We start from the raw sequence: 19,378 nt of genomic DNA on the forward strand, positions 1-19,378 counted from the left end.
CTCTCCTCCAACCCTTTCTTCTCTCCCAGATTACCCCTCCCCATCCTTCCAGCATGGCTCCTCCCTCCCCCGCACGTAACCCCCTCCCTGCTTCTGGGGCTTGGGAATTTAAAGCCACCTCCCTGCCCTAGGTAGCCTCCTCCCCTGCTGTGGGTAAAAGAGGGAAGGGCATCGCCCTCAGGTTCCCCCCATGTTCAGCTGCCAAAGAAGGGAGCTCCCTTTCCCCTAGCCTATTCCCTAAAGCTGCCCCCGGGCCCCGGGGCGCTCCGTCCACAAAGGGGAAGGCCAACCCCCTCCCCTCACCACGTCAGGGAAATGCAGGGAACCTTGTGGGAGGGTCGCGGGAGGGGGGAGGGATGGCAAGGACTGGAGAGGAGGTGGCGCTGGGCCCCTACCCGCCCCCTCCCCCTGGTCGGATGCCCCCCGTCCGCAGGGGGCCTGCGCGGCGCCTGTCTATCAAGGGCTTGTTAATTCCGGATGGGTGCCGCGGGGTTGGGGAGGGAGTAGGGGGTGGGGTTTGGGGGGGGACGGAGTGGGGAGAGGGAAGGGGGAGGGGCTGGATGGGGGAGCGGGGTGGAGAGGAAAGACGAAGCAAAAAGAGAAACAATAGCAAAAGAAAAAATATACAAAGCAAAATAAAAATAAAAAAAAAAACCCTAGAACACACACAAATCCTAACGGGGGGAAAAACTAACTCCTGAAATAAAAGCCCTAGAACTGTCTTCCAAGGGGGTGGGAGGGGACGAGAAAGGAGTTGGGCTCCTCCTGCAGGATCGCAGGACCTGAAGATGACCTGAAGGTGGATGACAGCGGAGATCCGCCCCGCCCCCACGCCCAACGAGACTTTGCTGAGAGAAATGGCTTTTGTATCAGGTCATTCTTTATAATTAAACTCACAGTATCCACCCCCTCGAGCCGGCCCCGCCTCCTTCCTAGGGAGGCCACGCCCCTTGGATTCGCCGAGTCTGGGGGCGGGGCGCAGCTGGGACCCGCCCCCGCCACGCGTCAATCTTCCTCGACCGGCTCGGCTCCCAGAGCCTCCAGCATGCGCCGTCGGACCAGGGATCGGCGCAGGTGAAGGCGGTAGTCGCCCAGCAGCAGATCGTCGTGGCGCACCAGCGAGTGCGCGATTCCGCGGAGGCTGAGTCCCGAGCGCAGCAGGCGCGAGCGCGTCTGGAAGTCTGTGACGGTGATGAGCCACCTGCGGGCCAGGCGAATACCAAGGGCCGTCACTGGGATTCGCCCTGACCGCCTTCGCTCGCGGCCGCCGCTGCCGTCTCTGCTGCCCAGTATCTCTTTCACCCCACCAAAGATGCGCCAGGCCCCAGTCTCGCTGTCGTCCTTATCCGATTCGGCGAGAAATGCCGTTCAGCCCCGGCCCGCCCCCTCAATTCCATCATTCTGATTCTGCTCAAAGTGCCACTCAGCTGAGGACCCTCCAATAAGGGTGGCTCTGGGCCTAAAACCTCAGTGACCCCCTCACCTTGACTCCACCTTCTCCAGGCTCCAGGGTTCCAGTTACTCTCAGCTCCACCCCTCACTCTAACCCCGCCCACCAGCCTCCTACTCTAGGCCCCGCCCCTCACTGTGCATTCTGTGTCCTCTCCTCCCCGGTACCGCTAGACTCCATCCCTCACTTCCTCCCTCACTCGCGCCGGGACTCCTCCTCTCAGCCCCACTTGCTAAGACCCTGGCTACAACCCTCCGCTTACCCTAGACCACGCCCATGCCTGGGCTCACCTGTCCCTGCGGCCCGCGGTCCCGCAGATGACATTCATGTTCTCATACCGGATACTGCTCACGCGCCCACTCTCCATGGCCCCGGGCAGCTCGGCCTCCAGAGCCTCCAGCACCTCCAGGTGCGTGAAGTCCTCCTGCGTGTGGGTGCACACAGCTTCAGCCCTTATCACCCTGGTTGGAGCCTGGCCCAGGCTCTACCTGAGAACCACTAGGTTCTGCAACTCTTGTCAAAGGGGACACCACAGGTGTCTCTCGGGATGAAGACAGCTATCTGCCTGCCTCTCAAGGGCATTCTCAAAAACCAGAATGATTACAGTTTCACCACCCTACAGGGAAACTCCCAGAAACCAGCCGTAAATGATGCCTTAAAATTCTGGAAGATTCTTGCCAGAATTTGGATCTATGATCTCATGTTAAGGTAGTGCAGTTATCGGAAGGCTCAGAGGAAGTTGTTTCTCGGGAGATGTGTTGATAGCTGGTTACAGGGTCAAAGGGAGGAAACAGTTGTCCAAGCATATAAAACCAACGAGGATGGGCCGACTTTATAGTTCAGTGGGTAAAGGTGTTTGCTGTGCAATCGTGATGACTTTAGTTCGATCCCCATAACCCACATAAAGGGGGAAGGAGAGAGCTGACCTCTGCCACCTGTCAGGCATTAGTGTGTCTGCAAGAGAGGCTGAAGGACCTCTTCCTCTCACCCTGTGCACTAACAGGGCCTGCTTAGCTTCTGAACTCTGCTGTGCCCAGGGTGGTATGATGGTACATTGGGGTCCCTTCCTCAAAGGCACAAAGGGATGGAGAAATGGGGTAGGGCCTTGTCCCCAAGAAACTGAGGACAGCAATCCCATGACAAAGTAAATCACACAAACAGCCAAAAGAGGTACCTAGTACCCAGTGGGTGCCTATTAATGTCAGATACAATCAGATGTGTTCACGTGTGTGTGTGTGTGTGTGTGTGTGTGTGTGAGAGAGAGAGAGAGAGAGAGAGAGAGAGAGAGAGAGAGAGAGAGAGCAGGAGCCCAGGAGCCCTGCTAGCCTCAAACTCACTATGTAATAGAGACTGACGTTGGCCCTCCTGCTCCTCCTGACTTTGCCTCTAGAGTGCTGGGCTAACAGATGCACAGTATCATGCCTGGCCCTTAACCTGATCTTAAACACCGGCCATCTCAGTTCTGATCAGGTAGGTGATCCTCTCACTGCCCAAGCCAAACCATACAGAGAGCTGATGGTCTCTCACCGAAGTCTCCATGCAGAGGCAGAGAGGCTGGGCAGAGGGTGGTGCCGAAAACTTCCGGATACATGGGAGCTCCCGATCAAGTGCCTCATATTCTGAGATGACATGGCGCAGGTACTGCTTTCTGGAGGAGTGGGAAGGGGAGGAGAGAAGCAAAGCAAGCAAGGGACCTCTCAAGTCAGAGGCTGCTGCTGTCACCTCTGCGGGAGCTGAGGTCATGGAGACAGGGGTACTCACGAGGATTTGACAGGCCTGCCCAGGCTCCGAGCCATGGACTCCTCTGTAGTCTCCAGATCCAGAAGGATGGATCCTAGGGACAAGAGAACCCAGTGTCACCTGCCAAGGACCCTTGGCAGCCACGACTGTCTTCAGAAGAGAATCATTTAGCAGTGTGCACACCACTCCAGAAAGCTAGATCGTAGAGGCCAGTCCCCGAGATACCATCTGGAAGCTACAAAATCCACCCCTCCACTCTGGCTCTCAGACCCCGGATTCCTCATTAGGTTCAGCTCTGCCCAGAATCAACACCAAACTAGCCTGCTGGTCGGAACTTGACCCCTTCTTGCATTAGCTCTGTTTTTCCTTTACCTCTCCTTTTCCTTGGCTAGTGAGTGATACACATGCCCTGTTTCCCCTCTTTACTTCAGCCCTAGGGTTGTACAGACACAAAGGTGTCTAGCCTCCCTGACCAGCTCCTTTGTGGTCTGGCAACCAAGTCCCCACCAATGGAGTGAGCCATCTATATTATCTGCTGGGTGTGGTAGTGTGTGTACCTGTCATTGCAGCACTAAGCAGGCTGTAGCATGGGGTTTGCCATAAGCTCAAAGGCAGTCTGGTCTACACAGGGAAAATGTGGAGAGGAGGGAGGAGAGGAGAAAGAAGAAAAGGAGGAGAAGGAAGAAGATGGAGGGAGAGAAAGAAGGAAGAAAGGAAACTATATTTGATGTTTGGCTCCTTCCTTCAAATTGGCTGGAATGCAAATGGGGTAGTAACCCAGTTTCAACCATGTTGAGTTATGCAGAGCAACAATGTAGAAGGATCCTGGGCCTATGAGTTGTCTTGTAGAGTACAAGAATCCCAGAACTTACTCTGAGACAAAGTAAGGTCTGCCTCCTTTGTGCTATTATATTTTAAGGCAGAGGAGAGAAGAGTTGCCTGTGACAGTCAGGGCTGTAGGATGTCCTTCCTGGCAGAAACAATTACCCTTGACATCAACTCCAGACAGGGCCACTAGAGCAAGACACACTGAGATGAGAGCACTGTGAGGTTATATCATAACAGGGACTAGACACACAGATGTTCAAAGCATAGAAACTGCAGGGCAGTGGTGAGCACACCTTTAATCCCACCACTGGGGAGGCAGAGGTAGGCGGATCTCTGTGAGTTCTAGGCCAGTCTGGTCTGCAGAGTGAGTTCCAGGACAGCCAGAACTGTTATACAGAGAAACCCTGTATTGAAACCATCCTCCTGAAAAAGCCTCTCCTGGCTCAGAGCTTATGGCTGTATCTTACCTCAGCACCCCATGCTTACAGACCCCAGATGCTCCACCTTGCATTTGAAATAAAACATTCCCTTTGTGTGCATGCACTCTTGTAGACCCAGTACACAGACCTTGCTTGAAGGTGGCATTCCAAGGCCCGGCAGGATTAGAATCTGCATTTGGTTGTTGTTGCATTACTGTTTTGTTTTCCAAGACAGGGTCTCACTATGTAGCCCTGGCTGTCCTGGAACTCGCTCTGTAGACCAGGCTGGCCTTGAATTCAGAGATCTGCCTGTCTCTACATCCTGAATGCTAGATTAAGGGGGTGGGCCACCACACCCAGCTACTCCTGTTCCCTTTTATCCTTTCTTTCCACCACCACCCCAGATTAGAACGAGTCCCCTGCCTTACTGACTCTTTCCCATCTTCTGGCTCTGCGGAAATCACACAAAGATTTCCAGAATGCGTCGCTGTGATGTGCCAAGTGACTCATTGATGGTGCTGAGATCAAACCTGGGGCCTTTCATAATGTTAGGCAGGTGCCCCACCACTGAGACAGGGTCCCAGGTCCTCACTGAAGGTTCTAGGACTATACATTTCTGGTAATGTACATGTCTCAATGTCATGCCTCTTTGTCTCCCATTGCCTCACGGGAGGCTGAGCTGACCTGGCTCCCTGAGAGGGCTGCAGAATGTCTCCCATGCATACACACTCTGTGCTTTGCTCTCCACACAGGCACAATTACACAATTAATTCCACAATACTATACAATCGCTTGTCAGCACGTTTCTGGGCTGTGTGAGGGCCATTTACTCAACTGTATGTTTACATACATGTCCATGTGTGTGTGGAGGTCAGAGGTGAACCTCAGGTGCTATTCATAAGGCACTGTCTGCTTTATTTTGAGACAGAATCATTCCCTGAACTAGAGCTCACCAAGCCGGCTAGGTTGGTCGGTCCACGAGTTCCAGGGGCCTGCCTGTCTCTGCCTGGATGATGCTGGGATTACAAGTCTGCAACACCACACCTGCTTTGTTTCCCAGATTTATTTTTGTTTTTATTTGAGTCTTTGTATATGTCACATGCATGCAGTGCCTGCAGAGGCCAGAAGAGGGCATCAAATCTTCTGGAACTGGAATAACAAGCGGCTGTGGCTGCCTGATGTGGGGATTGGTAACCAAACTCAGGTCTTAGGCAAGAACTGCTGAGCCATCTCTCCTGACCATTTTGTTTTGTTTAACATGGGGTCTGCACAGCAAGCACTTTGCAGACTGAGCCGTCTCCAAATCTTTTCATGGTGGTTAGAGGCAGGGTCTCAGTCTACAACCCCGGCTGGCCTTGAACTCCTGCCTCAACTTCCTGAGTGCTAGAATGGTAGGTGTGCACCACCATACCCAGTGCACAGTGATGGGGGATGATCTTCTGTATATATGTTTCTCTTATTGGTTGATGAACAAAACACTGATTGGCCAGTAGAGGTAGGAAGACAGGCGGGACTAGGAGACTAGGATAATGCTGGGGAGAGAGATGAAGAGATGCTGTGCATCAGAGGAAGGAGTGACAGGCCTGGACCACATGAAAACACATCAATAGAAATGGGTTAATAATTAAGAGGGAGCTAGCCAATAAGAAGCCCTAGCCATCAGCCAACAGTTTAATAATTAATATATCTCTGGGTGCTTATTTGGGGCTGAAGGGTGGTGGGACCTGGTGGGAAAGAAACCTCCATCTCCACCACAGCCTCAAATGTGTGTTATTATTGTTGTAGTTTTAAGTTTTATTTTATTTTTAAATTTGTGACATACCCGTTGAAGTCAGGAGAGACCCCAGAGCCTCTGGAGCTGGAGGGAGGTAGATGAGAGCCACCCAGCATGAGTGATAAAAACTGAACTTGGGTCCTCTGCAAGAGCAGCGAGCACTGGGACATCTTTCCAGCCTCCGACTCCATGTTCTTGCCCTCGCATCCAGTAAAGTGCCAAGTGCAAAGATGGTCCAGGGTGAGTACTGACTGGGAAAGTCCCAGGAGAAATGAGGTGCAGCCCTTGTATGAACTGCCTGAGTCCCAACTCAGCCAAACCAACTGGAAATTAACAAAACAGACAAATCTGGACATAAGAATCTAAATATGTACTACACAAGAGAATCTTCTGGAAGAACTGTGGCTTTTGCCCCTGTCACTGTGACATAGTGGATATTCGTCGTTTGGATGGGGGTGGAGGGGGTGCTGTGGGGATGGCTCAGTCAGTAACATGCTTGCCATGTGTGATGCACTCGACACAATGCAGAGTCATCTTGTAGGACATCTCGGTGAGGAACTGCCCAGTCAGGGTGCTCTGTGGGTGTGGGTGTGTCTGCAGGAATTGGCTGTGTTAATGGGAGTGAGAAGTACTCCACTATGGACAGCATTGCTGTCTGGGCACAGTACCATTCCTGCATCGTGTGAGCGGGAGAAGAGCGCCAGCTGCTTGCATGCATGGGCTCACAGCTCTCTGCTCTTGCCAGTGCACATTATCTGACCAGCAGCTTCAAGATCCCGATGCCTTCACTTCCCTGATGCCATAGACCCAGGATTCTGAGCCAAATAATCCCTTCCTCCCTTAATTTTTTTTTTGGGGGTCAGGGTATTTTGTCACTGCAACAGGAAACAAACTAAGATACCATGCAACATAAATACGTAAATGTGATCCTAGAACTTATGTAAAAATCAGACATGTCAGGATATGGCTGCAATCCCAGTGCTGGGGAAATGGAGACAGAAGGATCCCTGGCTTGCTCCTCAGTGAGCTCCAGGCCAGTGAGAAATCCTGTCTCAAAAAAAAAAATGGCCTGTGATTAAAGATGTCAACCTCTGACCTACACAAACACACACACACACATATTCTCACACACACATATTCTCACACACACATATTCTCACACACATACACTCACACACACACTCACACACACATACCCACACATACACTCACACACACATACACTCACACACATACACACATACACACATTCACACACATACACACATTCTCACACACATACTCACACACACATATACACACTCACACACATACACTCACACATACATACATACTCATACACATATTCACACACATACACATACACTCATTTTCACACACACATATACACACATACTCACACACATACACACATACTCATACACACATATTCACACACATACACATACACTCACACACACATATTCTCACACACACATATTCTCACACACATACACACACATACACACACATACACACATACACACACATATTCACACACATACACATACACTCACGCACACATATTCTCACACACATACACTCACACACACATACACACACATACACACATACACACATACCCCCACACATACTCACGCACACATATTCTCACACACATACACTCACACACACTCACACACACATACACACACATACACACATACTCACACACATACTCACACACACACATGCCATATGGAGACACAGCTGAAATCAAAATTGGTAAAAATGAAATTGTGTCTGCAGTTTATGGTCTGTATAACATTCCTACAAATATAGCTGGTGCTCATGCAAAAGGCAAGCAACAACCAGGGAAATATTGCTCACGCTGCAGCTAGATGTTGCTGGGACAAGTGACTTTTCCATAGGGTGGGACTCTCCATATGAAAACTCTGCCGTTCTACCCTGGTGACATAGAAGGGGATTTATATGCCCTGGAAATGTGTGTGTACTGGGAAGATGTGGCGGAACAACCCCAGAGACATCTGTGAAGAGTAAGAGTGACTCCTCAGGAAATGGGATGTTAAATACTATAGGACTTTTCTACACTGTGACAGCATTTCTAATTCCTATAACTATGCAGTGAATTACTAAACGTATATTTATCCAGTGGTAGAACACTTTCATAACTTGCCCATCACTACACACACACACTATCAGGCATGGTGGCCACAGTCTGTTACCCCAGCTGTTCAGAAGGCTGCACAGGAGATTAAAAAAAAAAAAAAAAATTCAAGGCTGGCCTGGGCCACAAACTGTGACTCTGCCTCAAAAAACAAAAAGCTGGGCATGTAGATCAGTGGTACAGCTCCAGCCTGGAACCCCCCCCCCCCCACAACCCAGTGTCTTAGTCACTGTTCTATTGCTGTGAAGAGACACCATAACCAAGGCAAATCTTACGAGAGAAAGCATTTAATTGGGGGTTTGCTTACAGTTTTAGAAGTTTAGTTCATTACCATCATGGCAAGGAGCATGGTGGCGCAGACAGTACTGGAGAAGTAGCTGAGGGCTGTATCACGATCCACAAGCTGAGAGCCTGGGGCTGGATGGGCTTCTGAACCCTCAAAGCCTACCCCGCCCCGCACCTTTCTCCAGTAAAGCCACACCTCCTAATCCTTTCAAACAGTTCTGCTTCCTGTTGACTAAACTTTCAAATATATGTGTCTAGGGGGCCATTCCTTCAAACTACCACATTCTACTCTCCGGTCCCCGCAGGCTTGTAGCCATAACACAATGCAGAAAATGTCCCCATTGTCTATCACAGTCCCAACAATGCTTAAAACTCCAAAGTTCCAAGTCTCTTCTGAGACTTGTGGCAATCCCTTAAACTGTAATCCCTGTAAAAATCAAAATCAAAAAGCAGATTACATACTTCACAGAACATGCATTATTGTTCCAAAAGGGAGGACAAGGAGCACAGTAAGGAAATACTGGATGAAAGCAAGACCAAAAACTAGTAGGGCCAACTCCAAACTCTGCATCTTCATGCCCGTTGTCAAAGATTGGACGTGAAGCTGGCACTTGGCACATGCCTTTAATCCCACCACTTGTGAGACAGAGGCAGGCAGATCTCTCAGTTCAAAGCCAACCTGGTTTACAGAGAGAGTTCCGGGACAGCAAATCTACACAAAGAAACCCTGTCTCAAAAAAAAAATAAAAAACAAAAATACAGATCTCCAACTCCTTTCAGCTTTGTTGACTGCAACACACTTCCTTCCCTTGGACTGGTCCCAGTCCCTACTAGCAGCTTTCCTTAGCAGGAATCCAACACTTTGGGGTCTCCAACTCAATCCAGGCTTCACCTTCACAGCTTCATTCAGTGGCCTCTCTGCGCCTCCATGCAGTTTTCCTTAGCTGCAGAGGGAGATCCCACAACCCCTCTCTTGCATCCTTGACTTAAAGTCAGAACCACATGGCTAAAACTGCCAAGGTCTGCTGCTCCCTGGGGTTGGAACTTGGCCCCCTTGTTCCAATATGTTTACATTAGTTTTCTGCTACTGATGTTTCCCTTCACTGCTTAAGATCCCTTTAACTCTGTTTCCCATGTTGGAAGCTTAGCTGGGTCACCACTCCCTTTATTCCATTTAGCACCAAGCTTGTTTGAAGCTTTTTATCTGTTTGAGCAATGGACTTAGATCCATTACACTTCCTTGCTGTAGTGGTTTGAGGAGTTGTGGTGTTGTTGGAGGAAGTGTGTCACTGTAGAGGTAAGCTTTGAGGGCTCATGTATGCTCAAGATACCACCCAGTGTCTTGGATCACTTCTTGTTGCCTGCAAGATTCAGGACTCAGCTCCTTCTGCAACACCATCTCTGCCTGCACAGCACCTTGTCCCACCATGACAATAATGGACAAAATCTCTGAAAATGTAACACATCCAACTAAATGTTTTCCTTTATAAGAGGAAATGGTGTCTCTTCACAGCAACAGGAACCTTAACTAAAACACTAGTGCCTTTTTTCCTCAAAATTTATTTTGTATTTCTCTTTGTCCAACTTGTTTCTCTTCATTGTATATCTGCATAAGAGTGATTACTACCCAAGCGGTGGTGGCACACACCTTTAATCCCAGCACTCAGAAGGCAGAGACAGGAGAATCTGTGAGTTTGAGGCCAATCTGGTCTACAGAGTGAGTTCCAAGACAGCCAGGGCTACACAGAGAAACCCTGTTTCAAGAAACCAGAGAGAGAGAGAGAGAGAGAGAGAGAGAGAGAGAGAGAGAGAGAGAGAGATATTACTAATAACCTCATGACACAGTCAGTACTAGGCCATCTTGACATCTCCTCTGCCAATGCCATTATTAACCCAAAACTTCTTCAATCTGGTCTCAGGTCGGTATTTAGAATAAGGGTAAAAAGACAGCACATTCTTTCCCAAAACACCACGAAAGTGTTTTCTTAGTTAATGTTCAATTGCTGTGAAGAGACACCATGAAGACAACTCTTAGAAAAGAAAGCATTTCTCTAACAATGCCAAACCTATGACAACGAGACCACGCCTCCCAACCCTTCTAAGTAGTTCCACGTCTTAATGACTGAGCACTCAAATATGTGAACCAGTGGGACAGTTCTTATTCAAACCACTACAAATGGTCTCTAGGCCACTGAGTTCCCATCTGAAACTTCTTGAGCTGGGCCCCCACAGTTCAAATTACCCTCAACAGTGTCTTCCATGTGTAACATTTTTTTGGTCACCAACCAGCTCCCAAATCATGACGTGGAGACTTAATATTAGTTATGAATGTTCGTTATCATCTCTTGCTTGTCCCACCAATTCTTATAACTTATTTTAAGCTGTTTCTCTTCATCTATATTTTGCCTCAGGAACCCCCATTGCCAGGCCTTGGCTAGAGGTGTGTCTGGGACCAATTAGGGTGGAATCTCCCCCACACCCTTCCCTGGGAAATCCCTGGGTTAGCTCCAGATCTCGCTGCCCCTTGTCCTGTCCCCATCGAGAGCACCCTTGGAGCGCTGATACGCACCCACCCACACCCACCTAGAGCCTGCCCTCCCCCTACTCTGTGCCTTATCCTGCCTGCTGTCCCACAGCTCTAGTTGAGCACTGGGACAGATGGTGGAGCCAATAATCCTGCCACCTTCGGGGAACTTCCTGGAGCTGCTCTGAGCACACTAGACCTGCCTATGCACGCGGGACCACCCATAATTTCCACATGCCCAGTCTCTGACCCCCACCGCTGGTCCTCTACTGGAGCTCCGGGCCCCTCCCAAAGATCCACCTATCCCCACGGGGATACTCTGAGTTCCTGTGGGCTGGATCCTTGACCCCCATCGCAGAGCCTCTGCCAAAGAGGCCTCAGCTGGAGAGTGCCAGACCCAGGCTAGATCTGCCTATCAGTGTACAAAACATCCTGAGTCCCAGCCTTCTGGATCTTTGACTCCCATCGCCAGTCTTCTGCTGGAGCCTGATCTTTGACCCCCATCGCCAGGCCCCTGCCTGTGGAGAGACATCCTAGAGAGCTTGGACCACCCAGAGCTACAGACATCGAACCTCTGACCCACATAAACCCACCGGGGAAGGACCATACAGAGTGGGAGAGACCCCACCAACACCTACTGGAAGAAGCTATGGGAAGATGGCAATACAAGAAAACACCTAACAACAGAAAGACAAGCATGACACCATCAGAATCTAGGGAATCTACACCAACTAGACCTGAACACTCCAAAGCAGATGAAGCAGAAGAGAACGACTTAAAAATTATCGTCATAAAAATGATAGAGGCCCTCAGAGAAAATGTGAAAAATCCCTTAAAGAAATGGAAGAAAAAACAAACAAAAAAATTGGAAGAAATGAACAAATCTCTTAAAGAAAGTACAGAAAGCCAAGAAAAAAAAAAAAACATTAAACAGGTGAAGGAAACTGTTCAAACTTGAAAACTGAAATAGACACAATAAAGAAAACACAAACCGAAGGAATGCTGGAAATAGAAAAACTGGGCAAAGATCAGAACTACAGACGCGAGCATAACCAACAGAATTCAAGAGATGGAAGAGAGAACCCCAGGCACGGAAGATAAACTAAAGGAAATAGATTCATCGACCAAAGAAAATCGTAAATCCAACAAATCCTATGTTTTGCCTCGGGGCTTTTGACTTTTCTTTCCTTCTGTGTGTCGTGCTTTTCCTGCTTTATCCTCCTACTTATTCTCCCTGCACACCAGCCCCATCTACCCCTCCCCTGCCCAGCTATTGGCCATTCAGCTTTTCATTAGACCAATCAGGTGCCTCAAGGAGGCAAGGTGAAACAGCAACACTTCTTTACATAGTTAAAGTGATATTCTTTAACATTTCCCCTTTTGTGTCTAAATAAAAAGAAAGGTTTTAACTTTAACACAATCAGACGATATACAATAAGAAAAATTGTTAAGTAAGAATTATATTTACAATATCCCATCCTTTGCATTTGACATCTTACCTTGATGAATTCAAAGTTCTGTACCTAATTTACCTTCTATCATAACTAAGGAAAACTCTAACTCTATCTAGTCTTCAACTCCATCAAAGACCCCAGAAGGATACAATATTACCTGAGTAAACAGGAAGGGCAGAGCAAGCAACTTCTAAAACTATAGAAACGACAGAGACATCTGGCTTCTTGAACAGTCACCCAAGTTTCCTCCAAAACATTGGGGCATCCACCTTCACCCTACAAGCCTATAAGATCTGGCAGACTTTTCTATGAAGCAAGAATTCTGAAGGACTGTGCCACCTTGTCTCAGCAAAGTTTGATAGTCACTTTCCTTTGCATCCTGCATGTCCAATTTGGATGATCAGCAGGGGAGGCAAGGCAGTTTCTTGCCCAAGTGGCTAGCTTTGCCACAGTGAAAGAAAACTCCATATGGAGGTCCTTTGATACACATATCCTTTTTTGAAATGGATTGATGCTGCCAGGAGCAGAGACAACTCACTGTCATGAAAAGCCTATGTTAACAAAACATTTTAAATGATATATTCTGTTGTTTTTTTTTTGAAGTGTTTAAAGACTATCTAAAATATAGTTCTGATGATCTTGAAAACCTAACATAGCTACAAGTTTCATTGTTATAGATGACTAACTACTAACCTGCATTTTTAAATTATCCTAAATGGTTTATAATAATAGCTTTCAAGGACTAGAAATTTACACATTTTAAAATGAACTGCATAGGTACAATGCCTTAAACAAGGGTAGAAACATATATATAAATATATATATATATACACATATACATATATATATATTTGCAACAAAAATAACCTTAAATTTGTAGTAATATACAAAATACCTTAAACAGAGTATATATATATATATATATATATACATATATATATATATGTGCTTAAATATATATCAATGTACAAAAGCCTATAAACAAAAGTAGAAACATACATATATAGTACAACAAAAATAACCTTAACTTTGCATCAATATACAAAATGAAAAATATTTGAGATTAATGGTTGCTTTTTAAAGTAGATTTTATAATGTACCCTTTTATCATTCCAATACCCCCCATTTCGTTTCAGAAAGAGATCTTTCAATCTAACCTTCCTTGCTTAGTTTCCTCCCTGACCATGACCAATAACAATTTGTATCTAACCCCCCTAAATAACGACAAACATCCATAAACCACTGAATGGTCAAAAATCACCCACCCCCACTCATGGGAACGTGGGCATCGTGTTCTTAAAATTGTTTCCTGTTATCTGGAGACCCTGAGAAATTGAGATGATGGTCAAGTCCTGGGAAAACTAGCTGTACCATTTGGTGTTCAGTCTCAGAACTGTTCCCAAGCAGAGGGACCAGTATTACATCACCAATCTTGTAGTTTTTCTTGGTTTAATTCTTTATGTCTGTGGCCAAGATTTTAATTTTCCCTAGCTTTTTCTCTTTCTAGCCTAAAAAACTCTCCCCCTTACAGGAGGCTTGGAGCAATAATTAAAAAAAAATCACAAGAGTTACCTCCCATTGTACATCCCTAGGCTAAGTGAATAAGAAGCTAAGCCATCTACCAAGCAACACAAGGGTTTGGAGGCTTCAGGGCTAAGACTGTAACCAGACCTCGGGGCAGGGGACACAGTGCCCAGTGACAAGCTTGGGTCATAGATTTACTGTCAGCAGACTTGGCAAGCATAGAATTGACAGACATTTCTTAGGGTGCTTTGTGCAGCAACCTTGGATGGACACCTGTGACTCTGACCTATGTGCACAGCTGTAAAGTTTTAAACTTATGATAAGAAAAAAAAACCCTCGTCTAGACTGAATTGTTGTGAGGTACAAATGAGCTGATTGTGTGCACTTGGTCTGAGTAAAAGGAACAAAGCAGGCTTTTAATGTCTACAGTCCAGGTAGGAGAAATAGATCTAGTTATGAAGCATGTCCTTGTATATAATTTCTATATACCAAAATCATAATTGCAGTAAAAAAAATGTTCCTGGTCACCCACAGATATATGTGCCCATGGGTTGAGATGCAATCATGAGGTTACATATACACCTTACATGAAAATAATGGTAATGTGGAGATATCATAGCTGTTATTGCAGTTTTCAGAGTCAGTGGCTCTTCAGGCCCTGCCTGGCAGAGTTTTTCCATCTGAGAATACTTTCTCTGGTGGGTTGACATCGGAATTATCAGTTGCTATAAGCTGTAATTGCATCATGGCCCAACATAGCTCCTGATAAATGCTCCTGACACTCCCTCAATCAAAACTGACCTCTTTTAACCTTGAAGGAATCCACAGACTTGTTTCCTGCGAAAACAAAAGAATATGGTCTTCCCCAATGCAATACATTTTCTGATTTCCATTTTAAAGTTAAGACATTCCTAAAGTATCTAAGCTAGTTTAGTCAGTCGTTCCTTTTACAATCTAGTGTCCCTCAGCAGCTTCCATTCAAGGTCAAACACAACACCAAAAAAATTCAAGGACAACACAACACCATACAGGTCCACACTCCCTGTGTTTTCCCCATCTTTACCTGGCGTATTCTCTTGTATTACTTTTCTCTCTATTTAAAGATTTTTACTTTATTATTTATAAACTATTTTTCCCATGACTGTCTATACCCATTTTCTTATGCACATTTTTAAACACACTGTAACCTGTTCAGAGGATTTTCCTGTCTGGGCCTGTCTCATGTTCTGACTGTTTGAGCCAAACTTTAAACTGCTAAGCAGCTTTGCACTGGCGACTGGCTCTGCCCCACTCAGGACCATGAAAGCCAAGCTTTATGGCCTTGAGCTGCATTCAGCCACCCCACCTCTGAGATGCTGGTACCCACACTGCAGCAGCAGATTTTACTTATCTTGCTGTTGTTTCTGGTCACTGTAGACAGAGCCTCTTAAAGAAGCCTTGTCTGTTTGGGGGGAGGGTGGTGTTTTCCCCCCAGTTTTCTCAGGCCCTATGTGGAAATTTAAGTCCCACAATGAAACCACAAATATAAAATACTTTCTTTGGCTACCAACCAGCTCCCAAATCATGACATGGAGACTTCTTTTTGTTGTTGTTTGTTTTTTGAGACAGGGTTTCTCTGTGTAACAGTCTGTCTGTCCTTGAATTAACAGAGATCAATCTACCTGACTCTGGAGTGCTGGCATTAAAGACATGTGCCACCATTTCCCAGCAAGACTTATTAGTTATGAATGTTTATTAGCTAGCACTTAAAACTTATTTTAACCTGCTTACCTTAATGTACATTTTGCTTTGGGGCTTTTTACCTTTCTTTCCTTTTGTATGTCTTACTTTTTCTGCTTCATCCATGTCTGGCTGGCTGGAGGGCAGGTTGGCTGGCTATGGGTGTCTCCCTGTCTTTCTCCCTCGTTCTCTCTCCCTTCTCTAGTAAGCCTAGATACCTCCTTCTACTCATTTTCTCTGCCTGCCAGCTCCACCTATCCCTGCCCTGCCTAGCTATTGGCCATTCAGCTTTTTAGTAGACCAATCAGGTGCGTTAGGCAGGCAAGGTAAAACAGCAACACATCTTTACATAGTTAAACAAATGCAGCACACCTTCACATACTTAAAGTGATATTCTGCAACATACATGCTCCCACTAGAATGCCCCATTAAGCTTTGATAAGTCACTCAATGGCTTTCCTAGTCCACAGGCTACATTTATCCACCAAGCAGCCTTGTTAGACTTGTCCCAGCAATGCTCTGCTCCCTGACACCAACTCCTGTCCTAGTCAGTGTTCTCTTGCTGTGAAGAGACACCATGACCAAGGCAACTTTAACTGGGGTCTTGCTCAAAGTTTCACAGGCCTAGTCCATTACCATCTTGTCCGGGAGCATGGTGGCACACGTGGCACTGGCCTACATGATGATCCACAGGCAGAGAGAGGGGTGGGGCTGGCACGGGCTTTTGAAACCTCAACTCCCAACTCCAGCAACACAGGCTCTCTAACAAGGCCACACCTTCTAATACTTTCAACGAGTTCCACTTCAAATTTACCAGCCTATGAGAGCCATTCCTATTCAAACCACCACACCCACTGAGGAGCTGGGGACGTGTCTCAGTGGTAGAGCACCCGCTTAGAATCGCCCAATGAAGGGCAGTTTTAGAGCCCCTGCCTAGCACTCACAAACCCTTAGTTTTGATTCCAAACACAGGGAGACAAAAAAGCATTCACTAATTTGTTAGATTCAAGAAATTCTCTTCTTGACAGCATCCCTATGGCTTCCTATGTATTTTGGAGGACAATGGAAAGCCCCTGTTCACTAGAAAACTGCAAAGGGCATTAGACTGATGTTCACTCTCTCACTAAGAATGCCCGGTCTAGCAGAGGTGGAGAGGAAATCCTCCCCCAGACCTAGCACAGACTGCTTTGCTAAGGAGGTGTGGTTCTCAGTGGGACTTAAATGCTGTAGGACTCTGTTTTGGGGGTGTTGTTTGTTTGTTTGTTTGTTTGTTTTGAGACAGAGTTTCCCTGCATAGCTTTGGCTGTCCTGGAACTCACTCTATAAACCAGGCTGTCCTTGAACTCACCGAGATTTCTGGGAATTAAAGGTTGCTAGAATTATAGGTGTGCAACACCATCACCTGACTTACTATGTAGGAATTTGTAGTTTTATAGTTTGTATGTGAAATGTCCCTACTAGCTCACCTGTTTGAATACATGATACACAGTTGGGGGTTCTGTTTTGCAGGTGATGGGATCTTTTGGAGGTGGGGGTCTAGCTGGAGGAAGTGAATCTTGTGGGGGCAGGTCTTGGGTTTATAGTTCCCATATTCTCAGAAACATTCATTAGGCTTAACCCAAAATGTCCCAACTCCAGTTTGTCAGCACCCTCTGGCAAGCATTTAAAATACTAGCCCTAGTGGCAGAGACTTTTGTTAAATGGGCCATGGTCGCAGCTAGAGCTAAAGCTCCCTGAGCAGAATAATAAGGTCATCTTGTTCCGTCTAGGAAGGATGCAGTGGACAACTGAGTGTCTGCGGTTGAGATGAGAAAAGAGAACGTCTGGGGAGCTCTAAGAATGAAGACGTTTGGAAATGATGGTTGAAATTATGGCATCTACCTTGTAACAATGAGGTAGGCAAGCTGGTATGCCAAGGAAATGTATATCAAATGAAAACTCTGGGAGATGAAAGAAACTGGGTCCCTAATGGTGTCACTAAATTTAATCTCTCTCTGCTTTTTGTGTAGGACAATGCCAGTTCTACTCTTTACAGTGTAAGTTTCTATCACTCAGCATTTGGGAAGCGGGTGAACTATGCTGAAAGGGGCTGCAAGCCTAGGGCTGACATGAGCAAGAGACAGCCCTGGCCTGGCTGAATGTTAGCAAGACTCCCTGGAACCAGATTGGGCCCAGGTGGGGCAGAGACTAATGACAGGGAGGTAAGGTCTCTGTTGGAGGATGAACTATGTACAGAGAAAAAACACAGTGACAGCCAGAGATGATGAGCTGTGGGGAGGGTAAGGAGGGCGGGGAAAGGGGCGGACAGGGGAACTGGGAGAGGCTGGGGTGGAAGATAGGCACTTGGAGAGCTAGCTCAGCATCTGGGTTGGTGGTGGGGCCATCTGAAAATAAGAACAGGGACTGCGAAGGACATGAAGACCTTGAACTACTGTGCAAGACCAAGGAGTGAGGGTATCTTGCGGAGAAATGGACTCAGAGGCATTGTTGAGGCCCAGGAGGCTCATGGGAACTGTAGTTCTGGGCTCAGAAATATTAGCCAGGACACTGAAGCATTTCACAGTAAATTCTTCTTAAACCGAGGGTATTCGCCATGGAACTGTAGAGGGTGATGGGAAATGGAGTCCTAAATGCAGAGCATTAGCTAGGGAACTGCAGTGTTTCATGGGAAATGTAGTTTTGAGCCCAGAAACGTTCAGAGCGCGACAGAATTTCGTGTAAAAGACTGTTAATTAGCCCAGTAACTGAAGAGGCTGGTGGAAAATATAGTTATGATACCAGAATATTGGCCAGGGACCTGCAGAGTCCTATGATAAACGTAGTTCGTAGGTCAGAGTTTTGACCAGGAATCTGCAAGGCCTCCTGGGAAATGTAGTTTTGGTTCCAGAATATTAGCAAGGGAGCCTCCTAGGAAAAAGTAGTTATGAGCCCGGGGAACTGCAACGTCCTTTGAGAGATGTAAATTGGGGCTTACCACACTGGCCAGAGACTTGCAGAGCTCCAAGAGCAATGTAGTTCTGTACCCAGGGTCTCAGCCAGGGAATGGCATGGACTCCTGGGAAATGTAGTTCAAGCTCGAGGACCAACTGTACCGGAACGCCGGTTCGCCTGCCCCCAGGCCTGCTCACCTGCCTCCCTGTACGAGCTGGGGATGCTCAGGCTGGGGGAGCTGAGCGGCTCCACCTCTGGCTGCATCCTGGAGAGGCGGGTCGGAGGAGGTCCAGGAAGATGGGGTGGGGTATTCACACTAGACCACACACCCCAGCTCTTTCCCTCCGCTACTGCTTCTTGCTCTTTGAAACCACGTGGGACAAACACGGAACTGGAAGGCTGTGACCACAAGGACACGCGCGTTCCCCTAACCTCGGGGACTCGGTGTGCGCCCCAATCCCTAAATCCTCTCATCTCTGCTTCCTTCCCTGCCTCCCCCTGTCTTCTGGCCTCTCTTTCTGCACCCCTCCTGCCCCACCCTTGTCCTCGGTTCTCCCCCCAAT

At 47.2% G+C, this 19,378-nt stretch overlaps 1 protein-coding gene across 1 annotated transcript; it reads right to left on the reverse strand.

The window, feature by feature from the left end:
• Nucleotides 1–862: 862 nt before the first annotated feature.
• On the reverse strand, nt 863–19,257 carry CUNH19orf81 (chromosome unknown C19orf81 homolog). Its single transcript, XM_051174377.1, has 5 exons — nt 19,013–19,257; nt 3,212–3,284; nt 2,978–3,098; nt 1,741–1,874; nt 863–1,201 (listed from the first exon to the last, which is right to left on the reverse strand). Exons 1-5 carry the CDS (start codon nt 19,077–19,079, stop codon nt 1,006–1,008), a joined length of 591 nt encoding a protein of 196 aa, XP_051030334.1. The 5' UTR covers nt 19,080–19,257; the 3' UTR covers nt 863–1,005.
• Nucleotides 19,258–19,378: the final 121 nt, after the last annotated feature.

This window comes from Phodopus roborovskii, unplaced genomic scaffold, assembly GCF_943737965.1.
Source record: "Phodopus roborovskii unplaced genomic scaffold, PHOROB, whole genome shotgun sequence".
Lineage (NCBI taxonomy): Eukaryota > Metazoa > Chordata > Mammalia > Rodentia > Cricetidae > Phodopus > Phodopus roborovskii.

What these genes read in the sequence shown, in the direction of transcription:
- CUNH19orf81 (XM_051174377.1), bottom strand. Translation starts at nt 19,079, where the DNA reads ATGCAGCCAGAGGTGGAGCCGCTCAGCTCCCCCAGCCTGAGCATCCCC. An exon ending in GGCAGGCCTGTCAAATCCTC is followed by an intron (nt 3,099 to 3,211) that starts GTGAGTACCCCT and finishes CCACTCCTCCAG; the next exon opens with AAAGCAGTACCTGCGCCATG. An exon ending in ACCGCGGGCCGCAGGGACAG is followed by an intron (nt 1,202 to 1,740) that starts GTGAGCCCAGGC and finishes CCTGGCCCGCAG; the next exon opens with GTGGCTCATCACCGTCACAG.